At 40.2% G+C, this 22,194-nt stretch overlaps 2 protein-coding genes across 3 annotated transcripts in view; one reads left to right on the top strand and one right to left on the bottom strand.

Annotated features, from left to right (window-relative positions):
* Positions 1 to 4,782: 4,782 nt before the first annotated feature.
* ARMT1 (acidic residue methyltransferase 1) lies at positions 4,783 to 22,155 on the bottom strand. Of its 2 annotated transcripts, none has more exons than XM_023206143.2 (5): positions 21,827 to 22,155; positions 19,760 to 19,865; positions 16,806 to 17,050; positions 10,496 to 10,661; positions 4,783 to 6,088 (listed from the first exon to the last, which is right to left on the bottom strand). In XM_023206143.2, the coding sequence occupies exons 1-5, from the start codon at positions 21,865 to 21,867 to the stop codon at positions 5,321 to 5,323; spliced, it is 1,326 nt and encodes a 441-aa protein (XP_023061911.1). In that variant the 5' UTR covers positions 21,868 to 22,155; the 3' UTR covers positions 4,783 to 5,320. The 2 variants fall into 2 exon arrangements, with proteins under 2 accessions (XP_023061911.1, XP_023061912.1); XM_023206144.3 differs by having other exon boundaries at positions 21,613 to 21,935.
* RMND1 (required for meiotic nuclear division 1 homolog) overlaps positions 21,694 to 22,194 on the top strand; it is a 52,656-nt gene continuing 52,155 nt past the window's right edge. Inside the window, exon 1 of the mRNA XM_023206140.3 lies at positions 21,694 to 22,129. The gene's annotated coding sequence lies outside the window, so the exon portion shown is untranslated. The remainder of the gene's footprint in view (positions 22,130 to 22,194) is intronic.

Here is a 22,194-nt window from a genome sequence, read left to right as displayed (position 1 = left end):
TTGCCTCAAATTAGTAAGAAAAGTTGGATCATGGCTGGGCCTGGTGGCTCACACCTGTAATCCCAGCACTTAGGGAGGCCAAGGTGGGCGGATCACCTGAGATCAGGAGTTCTAGACCAGCCTGGCCAACATGGCGAAACCCTGTCTCTACTAAAAATAAAAATAAAAATAAAAATAAAAAAATTAGCTGAGCGTGGTGGCGTGAGCCTGTAGTCCCAGCTATTTTGGGAGGCTGAGGCAGGAGGATCACTTGAACCCGGAGGCAGAGGTTATAGTGAGCCAAGATTATGCCACTGCACTCCAGTCTGGGTGACAGAGCAAGACTTCATCTCAGAAAAAATAAAGAAAAGCTGGATCATGCCAACAAATCTTGTCCACTTGCTGTTAAATAAAAACACCATCCTCTGCATAATTATTTGCCTGCCCTTCGTCTACATTTCATCCTAATATACCTACAATACCGGATCTATGTCTTGATAAAAATGTATTGCATGAAATTTATAAGCTACACTTACTTCATATGTAGGTGTGGTAGCAGTTGAGAAACAATTGAAGCTGCTATTTTGGGAAGCCTGCTCAGCTCTTTAGTGGAAAACCCATTCACACCCCATTGCGGAACCTCAGCTTTCCCGCTGTGCTCCTCTGCACCCATGCTAAACGTGTGTAGGCCACATTTGCTCAGGTGGAAACAAGCGTGTTGGAAGCAGGATGGGGGGAGGGTTGAGGGGAGTTGAGAGAAGGTTGGCAGAGCCCTGTCCATTTGGTTTCTCAGTCCCTCACTTTAGAGACCCTTGAGAGGATTTTAAGCAGCTTCAACACCAATGTTTTGCAATAAAAGTATTTATCCAAATTTAAAACGTTTGTGCTGCAAACTGATACCATCAAGAAAGTGATAAGGCAACACACAGAATTGGAGAAAATATTTATAAGTCATATGTCCAATAAGAGACCTGTATCCAGAATATATATATACATTTTTTTTTGGAGACGGAGTCTCGCTCTTGTCGTCCAGGCTGGAGTGCAGTGGCGCGATCTCGGCTCACTGCAGCTTCGGCCTCCCAGGTTCCAGTGATTCTCTTGCCTCAGCCTCCTGAGTAGCTGGGACTATAGGCATGTGCCACCACACCCGGCTAATGTTTGTATTTTTTGGTAGAGACAGGGTTTCTCCATATTGGCCAGGCTGGTCTTGAACTCCTGACCTCACGATCTGCCCACTTCAGCCTCCTAAAGTGCTGGGATGACAGGCGAGAGCCACGACCCCCTGCCAGAATATTTTACTTACTTACTTACTTACTTACTTATTTATTTATTTATTTATTTATTTTGAGACAGAGACTCACTCTGTCACCAGGCTGGAGTGCAGTGGTGTGACCTTGGCTCACTGCAACCTCCACCTCCCTGGTTCAAGCAATTCTCCTGCCTCAGCCTCCCGAGCTGGGATTACAGGCATGTGCCACCATGCCCAGCTAATTTTTGTATTTTTAGTAGAGATGGGGGTTTCAGCATGTTGGCTAGGCTGGTCTTGAACTCCTGACCTCAGGTGATCCACCTGCCTTGGCCTCCCAAAATGCTGGGATTACAGGCGTGAGCCACTGCGCCCAGCCCAGAATATATTTTTTAAATCTTATAACTCAATAAGAATATAATATTTAAATGGGCAAAGGAATTGAAGACATCTTCCCAAGGAAGATACACAAATGGCCAATAAGCACATGAAAATATGCTCAACATTATTCATTCGGGAAATGCCATTCAAAAGTATGACATTCCCACTTTGCACCCAACAGTTCAGCTATAATCAAAAACACGGATACTATTAATAACAGGCCAGGCACAGTGGTTCATGCCTGTAATCCCAGCACTTTGGAATACCAAGGCCGGTGCATCACTTGAGGTCAAGAGTTCAAGACCAGGCTGGCCAACATGTTGAAACCCATCTCTATTAAAAATACAAAAAATGAGCCAGGTGTGGTGGCCCACGCTTGTAGTCCCAGCTACTGTGGAGGCTGAGGTGGGAAAATCGCTTAAACTGGGAGGTAGAAGTTGCAGTGAGCAAACACGCCACTGCGCTCCAGCCTGGGTGACAGAGCAAGACTCTGTCTCAAAAAAAAAAAAAAAAAAAAAAAAAAAAGTAACAAGTGCTGACAAAGATGTGAAGTTGGAGCCCTCGTGCATTGTTGGAAGGAATGTGAAATGGTGCAAACACTTCGGGGAAAGTATTTGACAGACACTCAAAACATTACACAGTTACCATATGACCGAACACTTTCACTTTCATTGGCTACGTATATACCCAAAAGAAGTGAAAACGTACACAAGTCTTGTACATGAATGTTCATAGTATTATTCATAATAGTCAAAAAGTGGAAACAACCCAAATGCCCATCACCTGACAAATGAATAAAACGTGGTATGTCCATACAATGGAATAGTATTTGGGCCGGGTGCAGTGGCTCACAACTGTCATCCCAGCACTTCGGGAGGCAAAGACGGCTGGACTGCTTGAACCCAGGAGTTGGAGACCAGGCTGGGCAACATGGCAAAACCCCATCTCTTTAAAAAAAAAAAAAAAAGCATTCAGCCATCAAAAAAGATGAAGTACTTGTAGAGTCCTAATTAGAGAAGAGTTGGGACTGACTGACACATACAACTGATGAACCTTCAAAATAAGCTAGTCACAAAAGACCACCTATTTTGATTCTATTTATATGTAATGTCCAGAACATTTAAATTCATATAGACAGAAAGATTCGTGGTTGCCAAGTGCTAAGGATGGGGGAATGGGGAATGACTATTAATGGGTACTAGTTTGTTATAATGGTGACAAAAACAACCCTGTGAATATACTAAAATACTGTACCCTTTAAATGGATGAATTGTATTTACATTTCAATAAAGCTGTTTTAAAAAATCAACTGGACCGGGCGTGGTGGCTCACGCCTGTAATCCCAGCACTTTGGGAGGCCGAGGCAGGCAGATCACGAGGTCAAGAGATTGAGACCATCCTGGTTAACATGGTGAAACCCCATCTCTACTGAAAATACAAAAATTAGCAGGGCATGGTGGAGGCTGAGGCACAAGAATCACTTGAACCTGGCAGGTGGAGATTGCAGTGAGCTGAGATCACACCACTGCACTCCAGCCTGGCGACAGAGCGAGACTTTGTCTCAAAAAAAAATAAAAATAAAAAAATAAAATAAACTGGTGAGGCTGGGCACAGTGGCCTTGCCTATGATCCCAGCACTGCGGGAGGCTGAAGCCAATAGTTTGAGACTAGCTCTGGGCAACATAGTGAGACCTCACCGCTACAAAACAAAAAAAATTAGCTGGACATGGTGGCACACACCCATATTTCCAGCTACTGAAGAGGCTGAGGTGAGAGGATCGCCTAAGTCTGGGAGGTCAAAACTGCAATGAGCTGTGATCATGCCACTGCACTCCAGCCTGGGAAACAGGGCGAGACCCTGTCTTAAAAACAAAACAACACTAAACTAACATTAAAACTTAAAAATCAACTGGTGAAAATAGGTAAGCCCTTCCTCCTGCTCAGCATTAAAAAAAATTCTATCTTGACCTGACTTCCTCTTCCTCAGTGCCACCTTTCTTGCACTAGTTAGCTTCCTTGCTCTTTTTCATGGGGAAGGGGAGTGTTGAACTACTTCCAGCGCTGGAGCTCACATGGTGGCTATGAAGTCAACCTAAATATACAACTGTGTTCTAAATTATGTCAAATGCCTACAAACAATTCTAATACGGAAGCATTTTACAAACTTACTCTTTAAAAGAGGCACACATGTGGATAAAGAAACACAGTAGATTCAAAATGTACAGTTTTATATAAACATTTTGCAAAAATCTTTTTTAATACTTAGCTAGAGCACAGACTAATAATCTTTTATAAATGATATTTAATAACTGCTTTTGGCAACATCTATAATACGTATTATGAGTTTCTTTTTATATAAACCTCATTTTTAATCTTCCTTTCTTGACTTTTCCCCACTGGAAAATAAAACCAATGAGATTTTCAGTACAACTCATTTTATTATTTTAGTGCAACAAAACATTTCCAGATTTATTTCCAATTTCAGTTTCAAAACAAACTGACCTGAAATTTTTAGTATTTAGTATCTGTGACAACGACCAATAAAATGTGTAAGAATATAAAAAATAAATTCATTCCTTGTTGGTAGTACTCCAAATTCAATGCGTAAGAACCTTTTCTATCTAAAGCATTTTCCTAAAACTGCAAACTAAAAATCTGTTTATTTAAAACACTTATGTGGTAAAATAATCTCATTTGATTATGGATATCATAAATAGAATATAAAAGATATTACATTTCTTAAAATACCATTTATTTCACTATGTTCAATTCTAGGTTTCCTAACATCCATTCTACAGGTCAATCAAAATACAAAGGTGTGCAAATGAAACAAGCTATTGAAATGAAATAAAATTCGCCAGGCGCGGTGGCTCAAGCCTGTAATCCCAGCACTTTGGGAGGCTGAGACGGGCAGATCACGAGGTCAGGAGATCGAGACCATCCTGGCTAACACGGTGAAACCCCGTCTCTACTAAAAATACAAAAACTAGCCGCGCGAGGTGGCGGGCGCCTGTAGTCCCAGCTACTCGGGAGGCTGAGGCAGGAGAATGGCGTAAACACGGGAGGCGGAGCTTGCAGTGAGCTGAGATCCGGCCACTACACTCCAGTCCAGGCGACAGAGCAAGACTCCGCCTCAAAAAAAAAAAAAAAAAATTCAAGGAGAATAAAAGTTAGAATTAACTTATGAGGTAACTTTTATGTGAGGAAACATCACAGTTGTAAGGAATGCCTCTTTACAGAGAGTCATTAAGATGTGCATTTTCACAGAGCTATTATTTCATGAGCCCAAAATCAAGCAAAATAAAATTCCATGCTTCCTGGAATATGAAATACCATGCAGTGTACTGTTTAAGAAAAGAATAGGGTTAACTAACTAAAAGCAGAACTCGCTTATTTTTTGCTTCCTAGCCAATTAAAAAAAGTTCATTAAAAGCACTTGAAATGATGTATTTAACCTGAAAAAAAGTTGCTAAAACTCCAATATAAATGTAATTATCTATAACTTGCTTAACCCATCTATCCCCAAAACAGTATAGTGGGGCAAAATGTTAAAAAGAAAAATCATCCAGTGCATATATATGGGCACCGAGAAGCTAAGCTTCCCAGAGCATGTACAGAGCCAGCCGCCAGGCAACTCAATTCACGCGCTCCTTTTCTGGGGATGAAAAGGTGCTGGTCAGATCTTTCTATGCAACTGAGAGCTCCTAAATCAAGTCAAAGGGGACCATCGTACTGAAATACTCCATACTTTCCACTGGTCCACCAGCAGGGCTCAGAGGCCATGAGCTGTTCCCCTTGCCCGGGCTTCAGACCAACCTGAATTTCAGCTTTTAATGTTCTTATGGTACAGAGGGGTGCGGGATGGAAGCCATTCAGAGCCTGATGAAATGGAACAGAAAACTCCCATTTTCTGTCACCTGTCAACTTCCTGTAATTCAAATCACCCTTGAATAAAATTAAATGTGCCTTCTGTAGTTCAGCATATAAGTCGGGAGCAACCTGAGGCATTGCACAGTACTCATGAGGCAGAGTCCAAAATATATGATCGTGGTAAACCCATTTACCCATTTCAACATACTCTTCCCAGTCAGCCCCACACTTGGACACCCACTTATGATTACCATGTTTTACCTGTTCAATTAACCAATTAAAATCATGTATAGTAGTATCAGAAACAAACCATGGAATTGTTTTTCCATAAAAATGAACCTCAGTAGCCAGTTCAGAGGACAACAAGAAGTTGGCTAATACTAAATCTGTAACAAGCTCAAACCCAGAATTATCAAGAACAATATACACTCTAGTAACAGAAGCTTTTTCTCTTGTTTTCTTGCAATTGCTAAGCAATGACCAAAGATGTTCCATATCATTCAATAAAATGAAAGGTTTTAGGTCTTCCAATGAATTTAGTACATCGGTCTTCTGAGAACTACTTTCTCCACCTGAGAGAGACAGATCACACTTATTTCCCCACAGTGAAATCTGAAAAAGAAAAAGTACAAAATATTCACCCTTCTGCTGAATAGACAACAAAACTCCATTATGTAGCAGGGTGGTGGAACATTGCTAAAAAACTAATACATATCTACAAAACTCTTTAAATGCCCATCAAATCTATACTTTCTCTAACAATGCACAAACTTTGTTTCACATGATGCTGTATTAACAAGATAAAAACTGAAATTTCTAATTCATCAGTATGTAATGGACTAAAAAAACTGGTTTCAATTATTTTAGCACTCACATTATTTATTCAGAATAAAAGTTTTTGCAGCTTAAAGATATTAGAACATCATCGGTTGCTGTAAAGAGAGGCTCAAAGTTGCCCATATAATACAGAGTCAAGAGAAAAAATAAAAGTTTATTTTTTCCTCCTAGCCCCTGCAGAACTGCCCAGTTTCTTTCACTAACTGCATAACCTTAGGACATGACACCTCTCCGGGATTTGGTTCTCTCATTTGTAAAATTTTAAAAACTGAACAAGGTGATATCTAAAGACACTACTTTTTAAACAAGGTCATGTTAACTAAAGACCCATTGTAATCAATTATCTTATTCCACTTTAAATTGAATTAATACTCAATTACGTTTTGTAGAAAATAGTATGTAGGCCTTTTTTTTTTTTTAAGCCATAAAATTACACGTTTAGGACTTCAGGCTCGACCTGGGTTCAAACTCAGCATCTTCAGTTTATGATCATCGACAAATTAAACTTAAGCCCTCTAAGGCTCAAGTCCTGCAACTGAAAAATGAGATATTACTACTTACCTCACAGAATTAATTGTGAGAATTGATATAATACAAGCAAATAATGTACCAAATACCTGGCATATAGAAGTACTCAATAAACACTAGCTAAAACAGACTACTCTCACTTGTGATTTTTTTTTTAATAAAGATGGGGTCTCACTATGTTGACCAGGCTAATTTCTATCTCCTGGCCTCAAGCAATCCTCCTGCCGTGGCCTCCCAAAATGCTGAGATTACAAGCATGAGCCACCTTGTCAGGCCCTCATTTGTAATTTATAATAAGGAGAATGCATGTTCCAACCAATAGTTTTTTTTCTGTTTTTTTAATTTTTTTTTTTTTTTTTTTTTTTTTTGAGACGGAGTCTTGCTCTGTCGCCCAGGCTGGAGTGCAGTGGCTGGATCTCGGCTCACTGCAAGCTCTGCCTCCTGGGTTCCCGCCATTCTCCTGCCTCAGCCTCCTGAGTAGCTGGGACTACAGGCGCCCGCCACCTCGCCCGGCTAGTTTTTTGTATTTTTTAGTAGAGATGGGGTTTCACTGTGTTAGCCAGGATGGTCTCGATCTCCTGACCTCGTGATCCGCCCGTCTCAGCCTCCCAAAGTGCTGGGATTACAGGCTTGAGCCGCCACGCCTGGCCCTGTTTTTTTAATTTTTTTGTTTTGAGATAAAGTCTCCCTCTGTCACCCAAGCTGGAGTGTGGTGGTGTGATCTTGGCTTACTGTAACCTCCACCATCCAGGTTCAAGCAGTTCTCCTGCCTCAGCCTCCCAAGTAGCTGGGATTACAAGTGTATGCCATCACGCTCAGCTAATTTGTATATTTTTAGTAGATATAGGGTTTCGCCACGTTGGACAGGCTGATCTCGAACTCCTGACTTCAAGTGATGTGATCGCCTTAGCCTCCCAGAGTACTGAGATTATAGGCGAATAGTATTATTTATTTTTATTTTTATTTATTTTTTGAAACGGAATCTCGCTCTGTCGCCCAGGCTGGAGTGCAGTGGCGTGATCTCGGCTAACTGTAACCTCCGCCTCCTAGGTTCAAGCTGTTCTCCTGCCTCAGCCTCCCAAGTAGCTGGGATTACAGGCGCCCACCACCACGCCTGGCTAATTTTTTGTATTTTCAGTAGAGATGGGGTTTTGCCATGTTAACTAGGCTGGTCTCAAACTCTTGGCCTCAGGTGATCTGCCTACCTCGGCCTCCCAAAGTGCTGGGATTACAGGTGTGAGCCACCACGCCCGGCCGAATAGTATTATTTTAAAAAGAGATAAATGAATAAATTTTTTTAAAAAATAAGGCTTAAATAGTAACTAAAGCGTCCAAGGTCACCCTTTTCTAAAGTTTCCTGAAGAAATGCATACAATGATGTCCACGATGGCCTTCAGCGACTAAGAGCAGGTTCTGTGCTAGCCTCCTGCACTTTCCCTTCACAACGTCTTCGTCTTCGCCCCAAAGACAACGTCTATCGTTAGTTTGTAACGACATAGTTTTTTGTGCAATTACTTGATTGTCTATATTCCCTCAAGATTACAAGTTTTGACAGGGAGAATCAGCCTGTTTTTGTTTTACCACTACATGCCCAGCACCTAGAATGGCATTTGCCATAGTAGCCCCAGAAATGTGCGTGTGGACAGTGGGAGAGTGCTATGACTCCTGAAAGCGATCAACATTCTCTGCAAACTAGAATGTTTTCAAGCTTCCCTTGAGAGGTTAACCTGCTGCTCACTGTGGACACCAAGTGGAGGCAACTCTGGCCCCCTTCATTTGGGAGCACAGCGACAGTGTGAAGAAGTTGTTGGCCAAATCAGATGACAGAAAATAGATGCATGCTCATTCTTCTTCACAGTTTATTATACTTATGGGACAAAGAACACATTCAAAGAAGATGATTCCCTGAAAGAATGGGCTAGCTAGGAGTCAAGAACTAGCATGCCTGTTTTTGTTTTTGTTTTTAATTCCAAGGCTAAGCATAAGGCAGAGTTGAGAGGAAAAAACAAAAAACAAGGTTTATTAGTTAACAATGTCCTGGGCCAGGCAAGGTGGCTCACGCCTATAATCTCAGCACTTTGGGAGGCCAAGGTGGGTGGATCACCTGAGGTCAGGAGTTCAAGACCAGCCTGGCCAACACGGCGAAACCCCATTTCTACTAAAAATACAAAAATTAGCCAGGTGTGGTGGCATACGCCTATAATCCCAGCTACTCAGGAGGCTGAGGCAGGAGAATTGCTTGACCCCAGGAGATGGAGGTTGCAGTGAGCTAAGATCACGCCACTGCACTCCAACCTGGGCGACAGAGCGAGATTCTAGTCTCAAAAACAAAACAAAACAAAACAATGTCCTGACAATTTTTGTTTTGAACTCAAAATATGCCTTTATTTGTGACTTTGCTTGCCCTCGAAGTCTCACCAGGGCTTTGTCGCCACCTATAATCTGTCAGCAATTTCTGTAGCTTCTATGTTCAAAGAACATCGAGGCTCTGGTGATGTCACTACCTCTTATGCTACCAACTTGGCCCCAACCTCCCTCCCCAAGTTATTTTCAGACCAACTCTCCCCATTTCCACCTTCGCCCCTGGCAGTCTATTCTCAGAAGCATTCCTTGAAATAGTCAAATAGCATTACCACTCTGCTCTAAGAGGGTTTCTCTGATGGCTTGTTTCACTTTTAGTAAAAATTTATTTAATACAAGCCGTTCTGTGTCCCTTCCACCCTCCGACCTCTCAGCAACTACAGGGTTTCCTTGCAATTTTTCTCACATCTCCATGTACTCCCCACACATGCACCTGACTTACCCTTTCCCTGCCTTCAGGTCTGTAGCCTCAGCCTCCATGGACCCTTCCCTGGCAGCCCTGATCCTGTCCCCAACATCCCCAACACACTTTTCCTGCTTTATTTCTCTTCATAGCACTTTCTAACATTTCTTTTTGAAAGTCTTCCTCACTTTTTCTGGAAAACGTGAGGGCTGGGGATACTGCTACGTACCACATGTTTCCTAATAGTTCTGATTCTAATAATGTGTTGTAAATTTCAGGATGTTTGCATGAATTAAAAACTAAACTGAATACAAGATAAACAAAGAAATGTAATGAAAGTATATTAATGGGCCAACTGACTACCCAAATATTATCACCCACTGATGCTAACAGCAGGCTGTATCCCAGGCTCTGCGCTCAGCACTTCACATGCAAGAATCTAGTTGAATTCTCACATCAAATTACAAAGTATACATTATCTTCATTTAACAGAGGAGGAAACTGAGGCCCAGAGAAATTAAGCGACAGGCCTCAGGTCCAAACACAAATTAGCCACAGAGCCAACACACACTCAAGTCAGCTGGGAGACGAAATTACTATTATTCTTTCAAGCACGACAAAAGCTAAGCAAATTACTATGAAGTATTCTCTCAAGTATGACAGAAGCTAGAAAGTCAGATAACTTCTTTGCCACTAAAATCATAGCCAGTCAGAGCAGAAAAGATTTCAAACCCATTTCTAGAAATTAAATGGATTTTCATCTCTTAACACCATGAGATAAAAAATGATCAATTATAGCAAAGAAAAATATTTACATGTTTTGTTAACTGTACAGCAGTTTATTTTCTGTTTAAATAAAACACACTCAGAAGATTAATGATCACATTTACCTGCAGAAGTTTAAAAAACTCATCTTTCAGCTGATTTTCATCTAGGTCTTCAATAGTTTTTATCAACTGTTGCAGGTGAGTACATAAAGCAATGACAGATTCCTGTGACTCATAGAAATTTTGCTCTTTTGATTCTTTAAATACATCAAAGTAATCGATTGGTGGACTAAAGGAGGAGAAAAACTTAAGTGAAACATTTTAGTCTGTACATTTGGATAACTGCAGTTCTTAAAAGAAAATAGCACCACACAATCTCAATAATTAGTGCTAACAGAAACTAGATATAACATTTATCTAATTGACTAACTAGAAAAACTTAACACTAAATAATCAAATTACACAAAAATCTCTCAAACTCATTTTCATTGTCAAAAGTTCCCAAATCAAGTATTTTTCTGGAAATATTAAATAGTGACTATGTTCATAATTATTTACCCAGCAGGGATTCCAGGGCAAAAGGAGGAGAAAGATAAATTTCAAGACAACTGTTTTAGTTCAACAAACATTTTTTAAGCATCCGATGTGGCAGAGTTCTAATAACAAATGTATAGAATATAAACAGAATATTTGAATACAATGCAGCAATCATTAACAGAATGAAACACAGAGTATGATGAAAATACAATGAGTACTTAAGATAAATCAGATTTAATACTATTGTACGTTTTAGAAGAATGATAATTTTTCATCACTAATATTTAGGTATTTTTGGGCAACTTTAACCAAAGGTGATGTATGTGACACGACTACACCTTCATGTTTTCCAACGAGAGATTAAATCATATCATATTGGCCTAAGAAAATCATAACTAAGAAGATATAAATACTGATTTAATAAACTTTACTGAATTGAATATAAAAGACATTCAGATTATTAGGTCTTCCAAATCAGCTACTTTTTCCATGGGCCATTCATGTTAGGGTAAAAACAATCTAAGACCGATGTAATGGGCTTGATTTGTTTTGTTTTGTTTTGTTTTAAATAACATACCAGTATTTAAACATCTGAATGATGGCTGCCTCCTTCCGGCCAGTCAGTCACCTCGAGAAGCTACACCCTTATTCCAAGGGCACTGCCATTGCTCAGAGCACTTTTGGAATTCCTCTTGTGGAATTTTCTTCAGAACTTGTGGCACATCATTAAACCTCCTGTCAGTGATCACATATCTTCATCCTTTGGAGTCAATTTATTTTTGGAAACAGCCAAAAGTCACTCGGAGTGACTTCAGTAGAATGAGGTGTGTGATCAAAGTGGATAAAAACTTTTTTTTTTAATCAAAAATGAGTAACTAAAAAAACAGAAGACTAAATTTTCTTTTTGAGGCATGTAAACTGGCTCTGAAAGAAGTTCCAAATAATTCAAAAATGGTTTTGGCAATGGCAGCACTGCTGAAATCCATCAGTCTCTCAAGGTGACTTAAAAAGACAAATATCATTCGGATGCACAGATCCAATCCGGTCCACCACCTGTTTTGTCTGACTCACATGCTAAGAATGGTTTTTATATTTTTGAATGGCTGAAAACAATGTGACAGAAAAGTAGTATTTTGTGATACATGAAATTCAAATTTCAGTGTCCATTAAATAAAGTTTCTTTAGAACACGGCCTTGCTCATTCTTACATATTATTTAAGGCTGCTTTCACACTGCAACGACAGGTTCAGCAGCTGCAACAGAGACCACATGGCCCCTATGCCTAAAAGATTTACTACAAAAAAAAAAAAAAAAAAAAAAAGATTTACTGGACCTCTACAAAAGGTTCTAATAAAAAATGTTCTAATGTTTTATTAACAAACCATTCATTAAAGTCACACCTCATAGTAAGAATGAGCTTTATTTCTTGTATTTAAGAGAGTAAACTCACATAACTATATATAAATTCTCATTTTAGAATGTTTGCTATTTTAGAATCTACTAAAGCTGCGTATGTACACACACTATGACCCAGTGATTCACTTCTAGGGATATACCCAACAGATGTATTCATCCATATGTTCAGCAAAAAAGTGTTAGAATGTTTATAGCAGCATTCTTCCTAACAACTCCAAACTGAAAAGTACTCAAATATCCATCACAATGGAGTAAACAGATTGTAATACGTTCATATAACACAATATTATAAAGCAATGAGAATGAATGATCTATAATTATATTGTAACATATGGATGAGTCTCACAAACATAAAAATGAGTGAAAGAAGCCAGACACAAAACTATATACTGTATCATTTCGTTTCAGTAAAGTTAAAAAACAGGCAAAACTAACACAGGTCAGAACAACGGTTATCCTTGAGGGGTAATGATGGCGGTGACTGGAAGGAGACTCAAAGTGGACTTCTGGGGTCTGTAAGATTCTGCCTCTTGATCTGGGCACTGGGTACACAAGTATGTTCTTGAACATATAAGGCATGCGCATTTTTCTATATGTATATTACACTTTATTAAAGTTTTTAAAAAAATTTAATATTTTCTCTATATTTTCACCTTTCAATATCTGAAGTGTATGTACTTAATATGTTTAAATTTCACATATGGCTAAAACTTTGAATCTTAATTTAGACTGGCAGACTATCAAAGCATGTTTCAGCATAAAATAGTAAATTAACGTAAATATGTCTGCTATAAAAGCTGGTCAGTTTGGAGTTGCCATTGACCTAGGATAGCGATCCCCCACACAAGAACCCAAAAATTAGACATTTCAGAACGACTTCAGTGCTAGCTCCATTGTAAGATGGTTCTTTATCTGCCACAGAAATCACTTTGGGAAGAGTTCTACATCCGTGACTGTGCAACATTCTAGTTTCTTGAACTTAAAGCTGCATGTTCCCTCTATCCCATTTAACAATCTGTTCGCTGAACCAGTGGCTATCATCACTCCCTGAGCTTCCGAAAGAAAAACTGACACCCAAGCCCCACCCCAGATCAATTAAGCAATCTGTATTTATTCCAACATAATAATCTAAAACTACGTGGGGTTTTTTTGAGACGGAGTTTCACTCTTGTCACCCAGGCTGGAGTACAATAGCATGATCTTGACTCACTGCAACCTCCAACTCCTGGGTTCAAGTGATTCTCCTGCCTCAGCCTCCTGAGTAGCTGGGATTACAAGTGCCCATCACCATGCCTGACTAATTTTTGTATTTTTAGTAGAGACGGGGTTTCACCACGTTGGCCAGGCTGGTCTCAAACTCCTGACCTCAGGTGATCCACCCGCCTCGGCCTCCCAAAGTGCTGAGATCACAGGCGTGAGCCACTGTGCCTGGCTAAAAACATGCATTTTTGAAGCCGCCTTCCTTTCCCCCCACTGGGTCATAAATGTGCAGCCAGGTTTGTGAAAATCTGCTCTAGGTACTTTTAGTCTCTGAACCTGATCAATCTCTAAAATCAAATTCAGAAACAGCATTGCTCTTGCCTTAAAAGCCCAAACTCCACCAACCCTGCTCAAGGTGCCACCCAGTCTTTCAACACTTTGGCAGCTTTGGCTCATACCACAGATATTTTCCAAAATTATGAAACCATCACCCCGAACTTCAGACTACTCTCAGTCCTTGGCAGGCATCTAAATCTACTATTTGGGAAGAATGGTTGAATAAGAACTCTAATCTGATTCACACAGTCCAGGCTCAAATCCTGGTTCTACCATCTACTAGCCATGTCACCTTGGACATGTTAGGAATCTGTCTGATCCTCAGTCACCTCAACTGTAAAATGGACCATAACAACGCCTACATTTCACTGGGCTGCGCAGTCACTAGAACATTGCTAGTTACTGACAGCTCCTTACATGGTGCCTTCTCCATGCCAAGCAGTGCACCGGAGGTTTTTTTTTTTTTTTTGAGACAGAGTCTTGCCCTTTCACCTAGGCTGGAGTGCAGTGGTGCGATCTCAGCTCACTGCAACCTCCGCCTCCTGGGTTCAAGTGATTCTCCTGCCTCAGCTTGCTGAGTAGCTGGGACTACAGGCGCGCACCACCACGTCCAGTTAATTTTTGTATTTTTAGTAGAGACGGGGTTTCAGCATGTTGGCCAGGATGGTCTTGATCTCTTGACCTTGTGATCCGCCCACCTCAGCTTCCCAAAGTGCTGGGATTACAGGTGTGAGCCACCATACCCGGCATGCACCAGAGTTTTACTAGGGTATTTTGCTTTTAGACCAGAAGTTCTAAAACCTACCTATCAGAAAAAACAACAAATTGTGATATGAAAAAATATATATAGGCTGGGCGTGGTGGTTCATGCCTGTAATCCCAGCACTTTGGGAGGATGAGGTGGGAGGATCACCTGGGGTCAGGAGTTCAAGACCAGCCTGGCCAACATAACGAAACCCCTCTCTACTAAAAATACCAAAAAAAAAAAAAAAAAAAATTAGTCAGGCAAGGTGGCAGGCGTCTGTAATCCCAGCTACTGGGGAGGCTGAGGCAGGAGAACTGCTTGAACCTGAAGGCAGAGGTTGTAGCAAGCCAAGATTGCGCCACTGTACTCCAGCCTGGGCGACAGAGCGAGACTCCATCTCAAACAACATAAAATATATATATATGTGTGTGTGTGTGTGTGTGTGTGTGTGTAAGATTAAGACAAAAAAGCTAATGAACAGATTTTAAAGTTCCATATGTTTCCCAAAATAATTTTATTTACAATTAGTGCTGACTTGATGACTTTAAATTTTCCTATGCTATGTTTACGAATAGATACTAAAGGATTCCTCTTAGTCAACAAACCTGGATTTTTGGAACCTGTGATCATTAAGGATAATCCAATAATCCCCATTAACTTTTCTTTGGCACTATAAATAACAGTTTTTTGTTTTTTTTAAACAGTCTCGCTTTGTCGCCTAGCATGGAGTGCGGTGGTGTAATCTCGGCTACTGCAGCCTCCGCCTCCCAGGTTCAAGTGATTCTCCTGCCTCAGCCTCCCGGGTAGCTGGGAATACAGGAATGTGCCACCACACCTGGGTAATTACATATTTTCTGTAGAGACGGGGTTTTGCCATGTTCACCAGGCTAGTCTCAAATTCCTGACCTCGAGTGATCCACCTGCCTTAGCCTCCCAAAGTGTTGGGATTCCAGGCGTGAGCCACCATGCCTGGCCTAAAAACTAGTTCTCTATCAGATGTTTTCCTAGGAAAAATTAAATAATACAAACCAGTCTATAAAAAGCTACTTTGAAACACGCGTACTTTTAAAATCTTTTCCTAAACTAACGTTTTTTTAAAAATGATGAAAGATTAAGACTGTAATACAATTGCATGATTCACTGTTCTCATGACTCCTTAAACCAAATAAGTTGTAACATGTTTATTATCTATTTTAATAAACAAAACATATGCTTACTTTGTCCCATCCTGATTAATATATATGCAACTATTTCAAATTAACATTTTTTACTCAATAAGCAAAACTTCTTTTATTCTATGTCTTTATTAGAATCTTTAATTAATTCATGTTTTATTTATCTATTTTATTGAGACAGAGTTTCACCCTGTTGCTCAGGCTGGAGTACAGAGGCAAGATTTTGGCACACTGCAACCTCTGTCTCCCAGGTTCAAGCAATTCCCATTCCTCAGCCTCCCAGGTAGCTGGGATTACAGGCCCATGCCACCATGCCTTGCTAATTTTTTTATTTTTAGTAGAGACAGGTTTTGTTATGCTGGCCAGGTTGGTCTCGAACTCCCAACCTTAAGCAATCTGCCCACCTCAGTCTCCCAAAGTGCTGGGATTACAAGTGTGAACCTCAGGGCCTGGCCAATTCGTACTTTAGATATTTACTCTTGGGCCGGGCGCGGTGGCTCAAGCCTGTAATGCCAGCACTTTGGGAGGCCGAGACGGGCGGATCACGAGGTCAGGAGATCGAGACCATCCTGGCTAACACGGTGAAACCCCGTCTCTACTAAAATACAAAAAATTAGCCAGGCGTGTTGGCGGGCGCCTGTAGTCCCAGCTACTCGGGAGGCTGAGGCAGGAGAATGGCGTGAACCCGGGAGGCAGAGCTTGCAGTGAGCTGAGATCAGGCCACTGCACTCCAGCCTGGGCGACAGAGCGAGACTCCGTCTCAAAAAAAAAAAAAAAAAAGATATTTACTCTTATGTCTATTCTAGGCAAGTGGATTATAATTGCCAAGAATCTGTTAAATCGGTAACAGCTGTAGAAATGTCCATCAGTAACATTTGTAGAAATGTCCAACAATGCTATTAAGATTTGCTAAACTCAACCAAATTCAAGTTTCCACTGGTGTTTATTTTTAAACTTATCCTTTTACAATTTCAGAAAAAGTATAAATTTCTAAACATTTGCTAGTTGATGATTACATACATACCTCTGGATAATTGCTTCATGAATTCTACGATACATGTAACATTCTACGAATAACCATGGTGAGTAGAACCATCTTGATTTTCCATCACTTTCATTTAAAAGACTCTGTTGATATTCCAGGTACTGATTCCATATATCAGTATCAACAAATTTCTCAACCAAGGGGATAATTGGTTTATCTGTTTGCAATTCATTCCGTAATTTAGAAAGGAGAGAAATAGCTTTCTTTTCAGCTTCCACGCCTTCCTGCAAAAATACAAGAAAAATCAATTGTGTGTGTATCTGTGTCTGTGTTTGTGTGTGTGTGTGTCTGTGCAATTCCTCTAGGGTAACATATTTTTACAGACTTAAGAAGAAAAGAAAAATGTTCAAAACTACATTTTACTTCTTTAAACATTACATTTAGAACTCTTAAACTGAAAATCAAAAAACACACACAGATCTCATATGAACATAATCATGCCTTATCTATCTAAGTTCTGGCCTTTCCGTATCTTCGGTGACCATTACTACAGAGGGAAAGGAACCCCTGCCAGATTTTCCATGTCTTTCATGCTTCCATACACATTCTTCTTTCACCTTTGACACCACTAGAAAAGAAACTGTGGCCTTTCTGAGGTTTCCTTTGGTAGCTCAAATTTTTTTTTAACTTGTTTTCCACCGAGTTCTAGCTAGGTGAGATGAGATATGCTGACATACAAGGTGCTACAATATTATCTCACATGACAGGCCAATTGGAGGGGGGACAAATGTAATGGGATCAGAATGAAGTGAAAATGACTTGGCACCTCTGGTTTTACATCAGCAAGATTCCTGCCCCATTAAAAAAAAGAAAACGTAAGCCTAATAAGACATGTATATAATAAAATGTAGAGAATAAACATCAAGCCTGAGTATTTTTATAAGATAATTTTTATCATGTTGACATTTAGTCCCTACTTTCAGATCTGTAATTTTCTCAATATAAACATCTCTCCAATCCTTCTTTTGTTCCAAGTAGAATTTATTTTGCTGCTAGAACAAACGATTGAAGCTTTAGAGATTCTGCAGGTTCAGAAATAGAAGAAAAAAAGTTGTGGCTGACTGAGAGGAACTCCTCCTCCTCCAAATCTCTACCCTAAAGTCTTAAACTTCAACTCTTTAACTATAAATTCCAACACCTGAGGTTTTATAGGGTATCAGGCACCCTTTTACAGAAACATATACCTACAAAGGCTAATGGATTAAGAGTGATGTCACTGCCAGTTTGTTCACCTACTTGAATTGAATTCAAACATTTACTGAACCCTGTATGTGCCTGACACTAACCTCAGGACCAGAGAAAGATGAATAAAGCCTAGCCCTGTCTCCAAAAGATACACATCTGCCAAACCAGGTAGTCTAAGGGGAAGGACGTTTGACCACTGAGGTGGGGGAAGACAGAAAACTGTGTGGCACGGCTCCTTTGGAGGTAAGCCTGGCCCTGCTATAGGTGGGGGCTTAGGGAGCTAGGACAACACATGAGGCCCAAGGAGAGTGGTCATTGGTATAATAGAGGAAGGAAAAAAGGACAGAAAGGCTACCAAAAGCAGACTTTATCTATGTCAACATTTTATTTACATCTTGTTCTGTGCCCAGTAGAGTGTGAAATGGGATAGGGCTGGAGAGACAATAAACTCTGCCTTCAGTCACCTGATGATTACGGGCATACAGGCCAAGTAGCAATATACTAAGACTTCATTAATTACTACATTTTAGATCACTCTGGTCGAAAAAAATGAAATTACAAAAGCACTATGGTGCCAGGCACAGTGGCTCACACCTGTAACACCGGCACTTTAGGATGCTAAGCTAAGAGAATCGCTGGCATCTAGGAGTTTGAGGCTGCAGTGAGCCATAACTGGGCCACTGCACTCTAGCCTAGTAGACAGAACAAGATCCTGTCTCAAAAAACAAAACAACAACAAAAACACAAGTATTACGGTAATTTGCTTACGTATATGACCAAATACTAAAGTGAACTATCCAAATTTGGCTAAATTATACTTGTGTGATAAAAGTATGTCAGCTATCAAAATTATGTTTATGTGATAAACATTAAAACCATTCATCAATAGAATTGTCAGTGTCTGAATTAAGCTGCATTTTGGCAATAAGGAACAACAGGTGATCCCTGTGTTATGCCAGGATTAGTTTCAAACAAGACAATATAAAAGAAGTTGAAAGAAGTAGAACATTACACTCAAACTGTGTATGTATTATCTCACTCCATTTCAACTTGGCCAAGGAGAAAAGATCACCAACCATTTCTCTAAATCTTTGTTTTCAACGCTTAAAAAAAATGTACTGGTGTATGCATGCTCTTTTACAGTCTATTGTGTAATAGAAAGATTACTGAACCTACAGGTTTAAAGACCTATATCTAACACAACATAGTTATCTGGATTTCTCCTCATCCATTAACTGAATGGACAAAGTGATTTCTAAAGTCCTATTCTGCACTGAATGTTAATGAGTCCCAACTTGAATCAGTACAATGTGTCAATCAATTATAATTCCTATCACTGAGCTTTGCATAGCAGTTTGAACTTACAGGACTCAAGATCTCAAATCAGTAATATAAATACTACAACTCAAATTAAACTTGAAATTTAAAAAGCTCTTCTAAGCAACTCAATTGCTTAGTCACTTGGCTAAGTCAATTGCAAGTCTGTTGCCTACTCACCAATTATAACATTAAGTATATTAGAAAATACATTCTGAGGTCTAAATAACTGGCAGAAATAATTGTTGGAACACAATTATTTTCTAAATTAAAGATTGGCTGTCCTATCTCCATTTCAATGTATTACATTAAAACCAAATAAGTACTTGGCCCAGCTATTGATTTTTACATTTAAAGGAAAATTGATGCCTTCAATAACTGTTTATTACGTTTCTGTTGAAAAATTAACAAAAAATTAAAACAATTCTTACCTCTCCATGTTTCTCAAAAAATTCACTTTTATGTCGATGCAATGTATCAATAACCTTAGTTAAGATCTGTGGTATTCTGTCTTTAATTGTAAGATATGCAAATGATCTAGAAAAAAGAGTCACATGCATTATATTACTTAGTAGCATCTATACTAGAAGATTGGCTTTTAGTTTCTGGAACATTTCATGTATATTAAACTCTTCATACAACTATTAAAAGGTAGACAAGTATTGTGTGATTACTATATTAAGACATAAGAAAACCTGAAAACTTCTCTGGTATGTCATGGAAGCCAAACTGTCTCGGGGCCTCTAATCCCAGATTCTCCCATGTAGTCTGTTGAATCATTCTTATCTTTCATATTCTATTGCTTTTATTTTTCTAAATCAGAAACTCGCTTAGCAATGTGACAGGATAGGGAATGGATTAGCTTAGAAATCAAACAGGCTCTTGTCCCAGGTCTACTACTATCTAAGTCACCCGCTAACAAAGGTGAAAGAAGCAGTGCATGTAAAACCACTTTAAAGTGTCTAATGTGCTTGAACAACATAAATAATTAAAGGTACTTGTAAGCCTGTTTCTCTCGATTCTGTCTGTATTATGAGTCAATTTTAATTCTTTTCAAAGGTTTTCCCCTTCTCTGCCTTCTCTATCTGCACAATAGACTCCTTCCATCCTATTCTGCCCCTAAGCAAATGAAGGCATGCTACTGTCTTTCTCCCAGTCAAAAAATTAGAGATTTTATGGAAGTGTCCAAAAATGAAGCAAGCTGGAGATGAAGAAAAACTTATACCCCCATTAAAAAATTAAAGATATTCTTGATTTTATTCATACAAAAAAACCAAGATTTACATATTATCATTTTGTATCATTTTAAGGAAATACATGATTCAGGTAGAAACAAAGCTTTATTTGGTGGTGAAACTCCGTGCAGTTTTAAACATAGAGCACAGAGTTTAGCTGACCAGTGTTTTTATCTTCAGATCACAAGAGACAATCGTTAAATTATTAGGTTGTAACTTGGGTATTTCTTCAAAAGGTTTCCTCAAATGACAGCTATAGAACTTTAAGAAAAAAACTGCAAACACTTTCTTACTCTGTGGTGCTTTCAGTACCACCCAAAACAGTGATTAGCTTTTAATGTGTATAATAACTACGTTGACCAGAATTTAATTTTTAAAACTCATTAATGAAAGAACACTAATACCTCAGAGGGTGAGCAGGAACATTAAATCAACTGCCACTTGAATTTCCGCAGGCAGTAGGTACAGTAAGTCCTTTTTTGAGATTTTACTTTAATTGGAAAGTATTACTGTTTTCCTAACTACTACACTTCCTGCACCTCTGGAGCAAAGTCTCTGGCCAGGACTGGAGTGAGGCCAGAAGCCCTAGGGCGCAAAATTGAAGGAGACACTCTCTATACTTGCAGGACCTGAAACAGTGCCTGCTTCAATTTTGGGCCATTGGCGCCACTTTCTTGGCCTCAACCTACTTTCCGCCCAGGTTTATTTGCCACAAAGTGTTCTCGTCTTTTGCAGTATTCTGAAGTAAGGACCAATTTCAAATATAAATTTGGCCATTCAATTTATGCAAATGGATGTTCTTATTTGCACGGTCACCCACAACTTCATCCAAGAATCTGTACCGTGATGACTATAAAGCAAAAAACTACAGACAGTTCTTACTGTGAGATTACGATTTGATCAACAGGAAGAAACCCGTTTCTTAATAGCTCTGAGATCCCCAACTCTTACGGAGAATTTTAACGCCCCCAAAGCGAGTTCATTAAAGTGAATAAATAAAGTGACCGCCAGGAACAGACCGCGAAGCTGAGCCCTGTCCTGATCCTTACGAGCAGGCGCCGCGGGCGGGCTCCCTCCCCGGGGCCGCCTCCCCTCGCCTCCGAGCCAGTCCGCGAAATCCGCAAAGGCGTCCTGGGAAGCCGCGCCCGGCAGCGGCACTCGAACGCAGCCCACCGGAGAGCGGGCGCCCTCCGCTTAGTCCCCACAGGCTCCCGACGAAGCCCAGCTTTCCGCAAAAGTGGGGAAGAGAAAAGTAAGACGAACCCCACGTCCTGTCCTGAGAGAGACGCCGGGACGACAGCCATTACGTTCCGCGATCCCGGCCGCAAAGATCGGCGCTCAATCGCCTCAGAAACAGAGGCGTTACCGCCGCGAAGGAGGAGCTGAGAATGGGGGTGGTGTGGCTTTAAAAAAAAAAGGTGCTTTTGAATAAACAAACTTTATTTGGTGCCCGTACAAACGGCAAACAGTGGCTGGCCAGAGGACCCAATCTTCCGGGGACGAAGGCGGGGACAGCGGAGGGCGACTAGAGGAGCGGATATGGAAGCAAACGAAAGCCGGAAGCAGGTAAGGACCGGGAGGTCCCAGGGCCTAGGGAGCGGAAGAGGTCGCGGCGACGCGGCTCACGTGGT

Source organism: Piliocolobus tephrosceles, chromosome 5, assembly GCF_002776525.5.
Source record: "Piliocolobus tephrosceles isolate RC106 chromosome 5, ASM277652v3, whole genome shotgun sequence".
Lineage (NCBI taxonomy): Eukaryota > Metazoa > Chordata > Mammalia > Primates > Cercopithecidae > Piliocolobus > Piliocolobus tephrosceles.
Note: the sequence above shows the minus strand (reverse complement) of the source record. Positions and strands in the feature narration are given on the sequence as shown.